Source organism: Perca fluviatilis, chromosome 21 (assembly GCF_010015445.1).
Source record: "Perca fluviatilis chromosome 21, GENO_Pfluv_1.0, whole genome shotgun sequence".
In the NCBI taxonomy this organism is placed as follows: domain Eukaryota; kingdom Metazoa; phylum Chordata; class Actinopteri; order Perciformes; family Percidae; genus Perca; species Perca fluviatilis.
Window position 1 is genome coordinate 25,551,196 of NC_053132.1, and position 13,019 is coordinate 25,564,214.

At 40.2% G+C, this 13,019-nt stretch overlaps 2 protein-coding genes across 3 annotated transcripts in view; both read right to left on the bottom strand.

Moving 5' to 3' along the window:
- Positions 1-132: 132 nt before the first annotated feature.
- wfikkn2b (WAP, follistatin/kazal, immunoglobulin, kunitz and netrin domain containing 2b) lies at positions 133-3,032 on the bottom strand. Its single transcript, XM_039787386.1, has 2 exons — positions 2,578-3,032; positions 133-2,336 (listed from the first exon to the last, which is right to left on the bottom strand). Exons 1-2 carry the CDS (start codon positions 2,761-2,763, stop codon positions 780-782), a joined length of 1,743 nt encoding a protein of 580 aa, XP_039643320.1. The 5' UTR covers positions 2,764-3,032; the 3' UTR covers positions 133-779.
- Positions 3,033-9,745: 6,713 nt separating this feature from the next.
- Positions 9,746-13,019, bottom strand: part of abcc3 (ATP-binding cassette, sub-family C (CFTR/MRP), member 3) — a 61,909-nt gene continuing 58,635 nt past the window's right edge. Inside the window, exons 29-31 of one of the 2 annotated variants that reach the window (XM_039788171.1) lie at positions 12,278-12,444; positions 11,984-12,178; positions 9,746-10,680 (exon numbers count right to left, since the gene is read on the bottom strand). In XM_039788171.1, coding sequence (XP_039644105.1) covers positions 10,569-10,680; positions 11,984-12,178; positions 12,278-12,444 — 474 coding nt within the window. In that variant the 3' untranslated portion in view covers positions 9,746-10,568. The remainder of the gene's footprint in view (positions 10,681-11,983; positions 12,179-12,277; positions 12,445-13,019) is intronic. The other variant, XM_039788172.1, reaches the window with a different exon arrangement.

The window sequence follows — 13,019 nt, forward strand, 5'->3', positions numbered from 1 at the left end:
TTTGCAAAATTATACAAAATGCCAGTTTATTTTTTAGAAAGAATGTGAAGTACAAAAACAAGATAAAAGAAAAGCTAACATGAAAATAAATAGCCAAAAAGTAATAGCAAGAAGATAAAAAATAAATGACCAACTGCGAGGAAATGTGGTGGTTAAAAAATATATTACAACTCATTAATTTGGATGAACCAAATCTACCTTGTCATACTGTATGTGCAAAACCCTGCACAGGTATATGAATGCATTTATACAACATGAAAAATGAGAAATTAGGGGTACATGTATAAAAGTATGTATAGAGTGTGTTCAGATATTAAAAGTGCCAGTTGGAAATACGGCAAATAAACAAATCAAAAGATTTGTGAGCCTTAAATTATGTAAATAAAAAAACAAACTCAATCTCTTGTCTGTTTTGTGCTTCAATGCAAGTCTGCAACCTCCATTTCTGCTGGAGGCAAAAGAGGGCATGAGGGAAGTCGGAGTCTGGGGGATTAAGGCAACAAGAGGATCATGATGGATGCCTCGCGTGTTCACAAACATGGTATTTCAATTAACTACACCAATGGCCGCACCATAACAGAAAAGCTCCGCTGCGAACAGACCACATTAAAAGACAAAATCTCATGTAACAGGGGGTCCTCATTAGGAACTCCTGAAAATTTTCAAAAACAGAAATAAATCCATTAAATGTAGCAACAATGGTCCTACAATTTTAAATGTTACTGCAATTAATGTTCGGAAGGCAGTCTACACTTTATGTACACATTATGTCCCTAATCCTAACCCTTTTGAGGGCTGTTGGTGATCGCTTTGAGAATGTCACACGTGTTTTTGGAGATGACCTCTTTCAGCTTCCGTACACGGCGAGGGCTGGAAGCCCCCACATAGCTCTCCGGCTGAAGGACGGCCATGCCGTCGCTCACGTTGCCCATAATGATGACCTGTCCCTCAGCAGCAGCACCTGTGATGTTCGGGCACGGGCAATTCCAGTCCATATTGAGGAAAGTGACCTCCAGAGGCTCCTTGCCAAAGAAGCGGAGGCCCATCTTCTCATCCTTTAGGATCTCTTCCACAGTCACCAGGGCGTGGCCCGAGTCCTTCTCCTCTGTGAGCTCCGTCATTCGGCCCAGGATAACAAAGTCGCTTCGGCAGAAGCTCGTCACTATCTTGCCTCTCGGTTTGCAGGCCTTGCAGTGGTGGTTTTTCGGGTAGGGGCAAATCTCCTCGCAGGCTTCTTTAGATTCAAAGTTGTTGTCGTTGCCCTCACACCCTCCGTAGATGAAGGACTGACACTGCTGCAGGGTGCTGCTGTAGGCCCAGCGCGGCTCGTAGGCCTTACAGGAGCCCTGCAGGCTGGGGAGCCCGCAGGGGCCCGAAAGCTCGGGACCGCAGCACTGCATGCACTCCTCGTACGTCTCGAACACCTTCCTGGGCTGCTGGCTGTTGCTGTTGATGTGGCAGTGGGTAAAGGAGAAGCAGTTGTTGGTCTTCGGCTCATAGTACCAGCTGACTTTCTCCATCTCGCTACCGCAATCCTCTGGGTTATCAGGGGGCTTCAGACACTCCTCAGGCAGGCAGCGGGTCACATTCTTGGGCTCGGGGGTCTTGGGTGGCTCTGTGGGAAGCACAGTCAGTGGGTGGTTGGCCTGCACTGAGCCAGATGGGTTCTGAGCGGTGCAGGTGTAGACGCCTGAATCATGCGGCTGGGCGTTGTAGATGACCAGCTGACCGATGTTAGTGACCACCATATTCACTCGCACATGATTAGGCCTCATGGCTACCCTCTCCACCCCCTCTGGCAGCTGCTTCTCCCAGGTGATGTCAGGCCGGGGTCGCCCCGTCACGTCACACAGGAAGCTGGCTGTGTCACCCGCATTAACAGTCTGGTGAGCGGGGCTGCTGACCACGACGGGTGTCTGAGGCTCAGTGGGAGGTGGGATTGTCGCCTGAAGAGGAGCAGTGGTCGGGCGAAGAGTGGTGGCCTGGGGCAGCGAGGGGCTGGTGTTGGGCCAGGTGAGGTGGAAGCGGCAGGTGACAACAGCCAGGGTGATGCCCTTGGAGCAGGCCTCTGCGTCCATGTAGCACTTGTTGTAGTAGGTCATGCCATCAGACGCGCAGGTGAAGTGCGGCTCCCTCTCGCAGCGGTCCCGGCACTTACACACCGGCTGGCCATCCCAGATGTCGCACTCAGACCCCTGCTGGGTGCACATGAAACTGGTGCACGTGGCTTCCTTGGGCATTCCCATGGGGCCTTTCTCCCCGTGCAGGTAACGGGCTGCCACACAACTCCGATTCCCACACACATTTTGGCAACACTTCTCAAAGGACTCACACTCCTGTAAGAGGAGAAGAGAAAGTTACAGAGGAGTAGGAGGCTGCAGGCATCTGGGAGGCTTTTTCATAAAGTAAACAATGATAAAAAAAAAATGAAAAAGCATAATGGATATTAATTAGAATTGAGAGCAGCAAGTGAATATAAACGTATACAATATCAATTATGTAATAAAGGAACTGCAAAATAACTAAATCTAGCAGTTAAGAATGCTTCATTCTAAAAGGTTACTTTAATGGCATTACCTGATCAGATTCACACTCTCGTGTGCAGGTGCTCATGGCATCCACCCACAGGTTGGGGTTCATGTCATTGGGGCAGATCCCCGGGTGTGAATAGGTGATGTGGGGCAAAACTCCGACCTGGTGCTCCATCCACACTGACAAACACGCCAGGAACCAGATCCACCGTGGAAACAGCATCCACCACATCTCCAGAGCGAAACACAACTCAACAAGTGCTGAGGATTTTTTTTTTTTCTTTTTAAGTTTGAGATTTCTGTGATCCAGCAGTACGCAAACTCCACTTCTCCGAATAGCCTATAAAAGTAGGTGAGTCTGCGAGTCAGGACGATGTGTGTCAGCTGATTTATCCAGTTTGGTATCCCTCTTCCGCAGCGGATATGCTCTATTTATACTAACGATCTGCAGCCATCATTACCATGACTCGCCAAGTTCCTCGCAACATGACAGTTATGAGTTGCTCCTGAGATGTTGAAAGAACCTTTTTTTTTAAGTCGGTGGTAAGCTTTGGGCTGGGACTGGCGGGGCACCTGCCTGTTAAAAGGATCGCTGGTAACCCCGTTTAACCCTTTGCGGGCTCCAGCGGCGCCAGAGCGCGCTGTGCGCAAAGACGCACAGAGAGAATAGGCATCAGGCTTCGTTGCTTTAAAAAATATACATACGCTATTACTTAACAATTGCACGAACTAAAACTAGGCTACATATGCCGTAAACATAAACTGAGAATGTTTGAATTTAACCGTGTATCCAGCAGTAAGCAAACTCCACTTCTTTCAATATAAAAGTAGGCACCGCATGTTTTTCGTTTACCTCATAACGTTAGTTGTAGTAATTGAAATGAAGCTGTTCATGTACGCACATTAAGTGTACTTTGTTTTTAATATTTACTGACTATAGGTAAACTATGACTATGCAATAACGTCTGATTATTTCGAAATGTAAATATGTGAATCAATATACTTTTACTTACCTGTTGAAAGAATAGACACTTTTGAGAACATCACTCGTTATCCATTAGATAATAAAAGATTATTTCCTTATTTTTGAAGTCTCATTATTTCAACACATCTGTTTTTGATGCAACACAATCCATTAGGCTATGTAATAAACCCTTCAGAGGTGCAGGATCTTCTTACAGAGTAGAGTCTGTAGGTGCGTTATATCAACATCTGCGGAGAAATTATATTTAATTTGGATCTCTTTTATTACACACAATAGGCTCTTGCAAAATACAAATATTTGTGTGATACATGTCCTTTTTAATCCCACAGGGAATCTATGGGGATGTGCTCAACAAAGATTAGGAGATTGGTATTTTTGGTGCTGTTTGTATGATGTTCAGTAACATTCTTTCACATAATACATTTAACAAACTGATCATTCATAAAGAAAGGAAATAAGAAATGGGGGAAATAATCCTCTTTGATCTGTTATCAACAATAATAAATGCAGAGTAAATTTCTTTCTTGAAATAAGTCAAAATAAACAAACTCTCCTCAGTTTGGTGTATTACCTTGGTAAGTTTGATGGCAAAATGAAATATAATCTATTTAAATCTGACTGCATGCAATTTTAAAGAACAAACTGAAATACTTTGGGAGCGCTGATGCTTACATTTAGAGCTTTTTCGGTCACAGTAATAGACTGAATAATTGTATATTCTATATGTTTTTTCCTTACGCTTATTCAACTTCTTGTACAGTGTAAAAGGTTGGAATTATTAATGTTAATTAAAAGTCTGAAATTCACTTTTTAAAACCCAGCTCACAATAAAAGAAATATTGAAAAGACAGACATTATAACATTGTAACACATTGCGTGTACAGTACAGTAAATGTTATATTGATTAAGAGTTTTTCCTGTCCAACAGTACTTACATGTGACCAGTTCTTCTTTCACCAACATTCAGCCATGGACTTAAACTTACCAGCATACATGCTCTACATTCTACAAAACATGTCTTTGTACTGTACACAGGCTTAGTTGTGTCAATACAACCACTTTGTGTGGATTTATGGGAATCTCAAGACGCACACATTCCAGAAAAACAGACTCAGGTCGTTGCAAATACAGGCAGCAGGACATTACATTGACATAATTGAATTGCAACATCATAACATAACAAGGGTTATCAACCCAACACTCACACGTTTTAATGTATGAGTTTGGCTTCATGTCTTGGACTTAAAATAGCAAACACAACTTTGAATACATCCCTCTTCAAATCTGTCACGTAGGACAGCAGAGGTGAGATGAGGACAATACAAGTACAAAAAAATAAAAATACTTTGAAGATCAGGTGATGTGCTCCCCAGTGGGCGGGTGCGTTGGCAGAGCATTTAATGAATGAAGGTGTAATTATAGTTTGCACTGCTCATTCCTTTCCTGTGTGAACGACTGGTTTTCTCCACAGTTCAGCTGAGGACAGCCGAGCTATTAGACTGCCTTCCAACGCAACAGCAGTGGACTCACTCTGTGTGTGTGTGTGTGTGTGTGTGTGTGTGTGTGTGTGTGACCAGCAAATAAATAAAGCCTGTTTATCTCGAGCCTGCCGAGCTTCCAGAGCTGCAGGTCTCAATCCTGTCAGAAGGATTACATTTGCTCTATTTCACTGCCAATGACAAACAACTGCACACATTCTGCATGTATGATTAACTATATCAGCTTATTTGAAGAGCTATTTACAGTACTGTGTGTTGGGGTCTTTCCTGTGATTTATGGACTGACATCAAACCCAACATTCTTCTAGGTCTCAACCGCAAAAGTCCTTGTTAACATATACAAACTTTTCATTGCATGCATTTGAAGAGCTTAATATTGCTTAAATAAATAAAGACAAAATATAGCCCGGACAGGTAGGAGTCGGCTCACTTTATATGGCCCTCACACAGTCTGAACCTGTCATGTAGCCTAGGCAACAAAGGTTTGGTACGGAGGAGAAATTAATAATCTCTTGTCAAATCTGATGAAGATGAATACATCTCGGGGCTACAAATACATAGGAAATGATTATTTCTTGACTCAGGAAAATGTCAGTAAAATAATAGGAACCCTGAAAAGCACCAAATCATCTAATGGCACACCCTCAGGCGAAAGGTTATTTGAGGATTTAAGCTTTAATAAAAGGAACAGCTACGAGAAACTTTCCTCAACTAGATTGTTTTGTAATTTAAAGAATTAAAGCACACCCCAGTGAATTTAGATGAGATAGATCAATGTAGGCTAAGTTGCAAGTTTCTGGGTCTTGGTCACCAGCTTTGTGAGTCCAGTATCAAACCAAACAACTCCAGAAGCTCAGCTTAGCTGATATTAGACCATTAAGCACCTGATAATGAGCTTACTGTACCATGTACATAGTGTGTATTTGCAGTGCAATCATTGGTTTGGTTTGGTGTTTTTTTACACATACACTGCACAGCACAGCACAGCACAGCACAGCACACACACACACACACACACACACACACACACACACACACACACACACACACACACACACACACACACAAAACAGAAAACATAAAGTCACTCCAACATGAGACCTGGACACACAAAAAGGTCCAAAAAAAGGAATAACTAGACATTTTGGGAAATATGCTAATTTGCTTTTCAAGAAAGCTAATGAGTACATTTCCCAAAAGGACAAACTACTCCTTTAAACATTTTAATTATTTAAAATTATTTTATTGTGATAAAAAAAATGTAAGGTTTCATTTTACTTTGTCTGTAAGCGGGTTTGTCAATCATGAATGAGAAATTCACCTCAGCTGTAAATGAGCCAGCAGGTTTTCATATCTGACACATCAAAAAAATCAATCAGAAGATGGAAAAATACAACTCCTGCAAGTCAACCTGCTCATTTTTGTTTGTTTTAAATATGTTTACCATTTTGGGCGCCTGGTTAGCCCACCTGGTAGAGCATGCGCCCAGAGGTTTACTGCTCGATGCAGCGGCTGAGGGTTTGACTCCGACCTGCGGCCCTTTGCTGCATGTCATTCTCCCTCTCTCTCCCCTTTCAGGTCTAATCGGTCCTATACAAATAAAGGCCTAAAATGGCAAAAAAATTTCATAAAATATATATATAAATATATATATATATATAAATATATATATATATATATATAAATATATATATATATATATATATATATATAAATATATATATATATATATATATATATATATAGTATATATATATATATATATATATATATATATATATATATATATATATATATATATATATATATATGTGTGTGTTTATCATTTTCAAACTTAAAGAATAGTTTGACACTTTGGGAAATATGCTTATTTGGGTTCTTGACGAATGTTAGGATGAGAAGATTGATAGCTAACCAACTCCCATATGCCACATATAAGGCTAAAGCTAGCAGCCAGTTAGCTAAGCTTAGCTTGGAAACAAGGGTAGACAGGTATATTCCATGGGCCCATATTCAAATATCACTTATTGGTACCACCTGAGGTGGCAAAGTCTAGTAATGATTTTTGTAACCCTCCATGTTTGTGGGACATATTCTGATATGATAACCTTTACGGAATCGCAGCTGGTTGTAGTTAACATGAATAGTTTACAAAAAAGGATGTTTGAGCCTAAATAATTGCAAGAATATATATAAATGACATGCCATGGGGACATTCTTCAATTCCAGCGATTTAGTTAAGTCTGGAATAGACTGGCGCTATCTGTTTTCCTTCTGTTTCTAGCAGCTTGTTTGCTCATGATCATTTACTGGCAGACACGGCAAGTACTGGTGGTTCTGTATTAATACTCGTCAGTATATCTAAAGTGCTATCTTTAACCTCAATACATTGTTAATGTATCAATAAGGATCATTACTTAATTTAGTCAAGATTAGTTAAGATGAATTTGACCGTTCATCAATGTCAGTTTTGGTTTTAGGTTGTAACTTTGCTGGCGTCAACGTGGAACCAATATGACCACCTGTGAACAAGCATTTTTTGGACGAGAGGGTGGAGCTGGGGAGGATGACACGGCCGAGCCAGCGTTGTCTATGGTTGCAGTAGCGCTGCACTAAGCTAAACGCTAAAGGGGGAAAGGTTCTGATTTTCAACCCTTCTGAAGCATGTGCAGCAGGACAAATAAACTGCAAACATTCCCTTATTAGCTAAGTTACCAGATAACGCTAGCGGTAGCTAGCTAGCTTACAGAACGCTGAATAAAGCATATCTAGGGGACCAAAATGTCTGAATTAACTTTGATGAAGTGAAAACACACAGTAAGACGGTCTAAGTTTAAAATTAAAACACAGACAACACCCAAAAGCAAGTTCACAGCTATTCCAATCTACACAGTGCCGTGGTTAGCAGTGCTGAGCCTCTGTCCTGATCGACAGCTTGGCGCGTAGCTAAGCCCTAAAGCATCCCCTGCTTTTTTGTCTTTTTTAAAATATATTGGATCATAATTTACAAAATGAACATCTTTTGAAGACTTGACTCGCTATTGAGGCCATAAACTCATTATCAAAATGTTTATTTAGGTAATAAATCAAGTACATACGGTAATTTCCCCATAGACTTCTATAGAAACGGACTTCTTTTTGCAACCAGTGTAGTCGCCCCCTGCTGGAAATTAGATAGAATGCAGGTTTAAGGCACTTTGCTTTGGCTTCACTTTTCAGGCCCAGAAGCTTCAGCCATTATAGTACTGTCTATGGTTTCACCACAAGTGTTGACTCCTGGAGAACTCTGCTCAGAGCAGCTCAGATACCACATCATGCATCAGTTTTGGAACTGGCAAAAGATGTTCCTGAGAATCTACTACCACAGAGTACCACAGTGTCGCAGTATCTTCACTATGAAGAAAGTTCTTGATGACATTCTTGCAAAAGAAAAGCAAAGTGGCTAACCGCAGAGGTGTTGGAATGTTATATTTGTAATGTAATAAGTGCAATAAGTGTAAAAACAGGTTTCCTGCCAGAAAAATGAAACAGCTCCTCATTTGGAAAAGTTATCATGTATTATTTGGTGTAACAAATAAAATGTATATTAAAAAAAAGACAAATATCATGTTCTTTATGCTAAGCTAAGCTAAGCAGCTGCTGGCTGTAGCTTCATATTCATTTAGCGTACAGACATGAGAGTGATATCGACCTTCTAATTGAACTCTCAGCAAGAAAGCTAATTTGCATATTCTCCTTAATGTTGAACTATTCCTTTCTCCTTTAAGACAACTGTGGGTGGTCTAAAAATAGCAAAAGAACATCCAGAATACATATCAGCTTGGTTTTGACTGACAAGCATTCAGCTTTGCTGAAGTTGTTTTCAATCTTCCTCTCACTTCTGTTTGCTGCGCCTGCAGCACAAACGGGTGATGGGGCAAGTCAGAAGACAGCCAGAGCCAAACCTCCCTGCCATTTCATGTAGCTGTGCCCATAGGCAGGGACATTACTGAGCAAGCTGGCAGCCGAGCACTCATACATCCCGGGTTATCACCATCTGTCCGTTCTGGCATGTTGTAGAGACAAAGAGAGTGTGTGTACGGAATCAGTAATTGGAGGAAAACATTGAGAAATGCTAACCGCAGCTTCGCTGTAAAAAATCAAGCCACAGTGTGTGTCTTTGTGTGGGGCAAGAGACATCTTGCTGCCAGGGATCTGAGTTAAACTCGTCTCCTTAGTCCTGCTGTGGTGCTGTACTGTGTAGTGTCAATCTAAGTGGGAAATTAGGGGTAAAAATCTTCATGAGCGAGGTAACGTTACACAAGTTTAGATTAAGTGATAGAGATACTGAGAGAAGGTCTTAGTGAAGGGACTGGAGACAGAAATACTTCTGCTGGATCCCTGATTGGCCTAGAGCGCACTCTAGTGGATGACTGGAACAATTACATTCTCATTTACAGTTTCTTTTACTACAAAGGTGTTCCCAATATTTTGCTCACCCCATTTATGTATATCAGTGATGATTTTAGCTACCAATGCACTCAAATAAAACAGCTCTGAATTTGCTAAGTGCACTTAAAAACGTGTTGAGTGTATTTCATCCCACTTAAATTAAGACATTTGACCTAAAAGTAAATGGGTATTACAGGATATGAATACACATTTTGATTAAAGTCTAACTTTTCTTTAATTATGCTGCATTACAAATCTAGACACGTTACAGTCTTAATGAGTTGTTGCTTTACTTGGATGTCACTGCTGGTCTTTGGTTATATGTGTTCTACACTTTAAATCTGATCATTAGATGGGATTACCTGGAGTTCACATACAGCACACAAACATTGTTCTTCCTTATTTTTTTTAATAAAAGCATTTTCATATTTCATATTTTGGTGGTACAGAATTCAAGTTTTAATAGATTTGGTTCACAAAAAAATCACAAAATGTAACTGAGCAAACTTCCCTAGATGAGACAATTCTTTAAAAAGTAGCATAAATAATGGTACAGTACAAAAATAAGTGGGTTTATCATAAAGTGTATGCTTTTTCTTATGAGGAAAGTACAGTGGCACAATATTTTTCTTTGTAGAAAAAATAAAATAAAAAAGTTCCTCCTTTTTGTTGTTGTTTGTTTTGCAGCAGACCGCCGATTAGAAAATGATACATTCACTGGCTTTCTTTATCCCACTGGCAGAAGGCACTAAAGAGCAGACTTGGATCAACTAGTATTTGCACATATGGCTTGTTTTTTCCTATTCACATCCCAAAGGGACAGTGTTTGCCACCTAGGACAATGCAGACACTTAAGACAATTACAGAATAGTATGTACATGTCCTGATGCGGCTTCAGACCATAGGTTCAGACAATCACTAAGACTTTTGCAACTGCTAGTTGATCCAAGTCTGCAAAGGAATTCAGGATTAATTCAAAACCAGCAGTAAGTACACTGAAATAAATACCAAGTGCACATAAAAAGCTCCTCTTCAGTTCAACTGCCAGGTTTGAAATGCAGAGTCAGACTGACCCGAGTTCATCCTCAACCCTGGTTTGTAACATTGGGACAAAATGCAGCTCTACTGTGTCAGTCCAGCATCTTTAGCCATGCCGTAGAAGATTCCTCTCCGTGATAAGAGGTTTGTAGGAGTGTCAAACTCTGCTACCTGTCCCTTGTCCAACACCAGAACTCTGCAAGAAGAGAGAGGAGAGAATGAGTCATTCACAAAGCCTGGGTCTTTTTTTTATAGCAATGCTATAAAAAAAAAATAAAGCTAAATGCATCTCATTAATATGTTGCATATCGTCAAATTCAATTTGCATTCAGTATTGCCAAAGCAGGCAGTTCAAGGGACAAGTATTCAGAATCTTTTAAATGAAATAAAACATGATACGCACATTTTATCATGTCATATGTGTATGTTTTTATGTATAAATAACACATTCCTAAAGCCCTTTTCAGACATGAAGTATGTAACATTGCTCTCATTTATATTCAGTTGAAGTAATGGCTTTTTATTATTCAGACAGAGGTGTTGGTTACATAAATAACTGTCATGACTTTATTTAGACATGACAGGACTGGAAAGAGCCACAATGGTTGCACAATATTTGGCACCTGGTGTGAGAGGGAGCGGTTATTAGAAATGTTACTTCCTCTGTTCTCTCACAGGGTTCATCACCCATGGATTTTAAAACTTATCTTGTAGTTGGAACTTAATTAATGATTATTTTGAGCATGAGGGACGCTCAGCTCACTTCTCATTTCGTGGACAGCAAATAACAAATAACAAACAACTATATATATATATATATATATATATATATATATAGAATAACAAGATGCTAAGTTGGGATGTCATGCGGTTGGCAGGTGGTTGTATGACACATGCATGTGACATGTTTCACATTCCTGCCAATGGTATCACACTATTTCACTCATCTACAGGTGGAGGTAACATGCCAAGAAACACAGCAATGTGCCAGCAAAGGTAGAAGGGCTGCAACTAACGATTCTTTTCACAACTCAAAGATATTCAGTATACTGTCATAGAGTGAAGAAACTAGAAAATATTCACATTTAAGAAGCTGCAATCCGAGAAAAAAAAATGACTCAAACTGATTAATCAATTATCAAAATAGTTGGTGATTAATTTAATAGTTGAAAATAGTAAAAAAAATAAGACTACTTACAAGTTAACATGAATGTAAACAATGCAGGTTTTAAGATATCTGCTTTGCAAATGTTTTGTGAGGAAGGAAATGCACTTTGCATGTTTCTTAAAGCATACAACCAGAGTTTTGGTGAGAAACACTGAATGTCCTCGATATCCCAGAATGCTTTTTGACAATCACTAAGAAGGTTTGAGACCTTATTCCATTAATTGTTCCGTGTACTTCTAGCTGACTTCTGTTGATGGAGAACTCTGGTTGAATAGTTTCCCTAACAATGTTAAACATTTTAAGGTGGAGAAAGTATTCATGCATGTTGAACCTTGTGTAATCCATGATTGTGTTGAGTCTGTGAGCGATGGTAAAGACGGTGCAGTCTTCAAACTGAGTCCGAATGGTGGACTGAATAAGATCATCTGTCTCCAGGTCGATAGCGGCTGTAGCTTCATCCAGGATGAGGATCCTTGTCTTTCTCAGGAGAGCTCGAGCCAAACACACCAACTGCCTCTGGCCCACACTGCAGATACAACAGCACACAACACATGTATGTTTGTCTACTAGCTACAACTATTCATTCAAATGCTGGTTTACTGCGTCTCCTTCCCTCTGAACCGACCTGAGGTTCTCTCCTCCCTCTGAGCACTCCAGCTCCAGTTTTTCTGGCTGGTTGCTGACAAACTTGTGGAGGTGAGAATGTTCCAGAGCTCTCCACATCTCCTCATCACTGTACTTCTCAAAGGGGTCCAGGTTCATTTTTAGTGTACCTGAGAACAGCACAGGCTCCTGTAGCAGAGAAAAGACTTTGTGGGCTTAGAAGAAACAAACCCGATGAGAGAAATTCTGCTGGACAGTAGTTTTGAGTCATGTGCAGAAGAAACCAAGAGCATTCACACTTCACATTCAATCGGGAAATAGTTTAAAATGCTCATCTTCCCAGAGCACAAGGTGAAGTCTTTGGCACAAGAAAAAAATATTGGTTTTGTCTAACCAACACCCAAAAATATTCAATTTACAATGATATACAATAGAACAAAATCTTTTTGAGAAGCTGGAATGAAATGTTTTTCTGCTGTTCATTTTCTGCTGATCCAGTTTTAAAGGAATAGTTGAGACAATCGATATCATTCTCATATCTTTACATGAAATATGGAGCTAGAGCCAGCAGGCATAAAGACTGAAAACTGATAGCCTGGCTCAATTCGCTTCAGTCTCAGAGAAGTGGATAACAACCACTGCCTGCCTGAAACAACAATTTCAGAAATGCTGTTGTCGAGAATTATATCATGGAAAGAACTGTGATAAAGATCAATAGAGTAGAGTAAAGTAAATCAGAGGCTTCAGGTTAAAAAGAAAGGTAA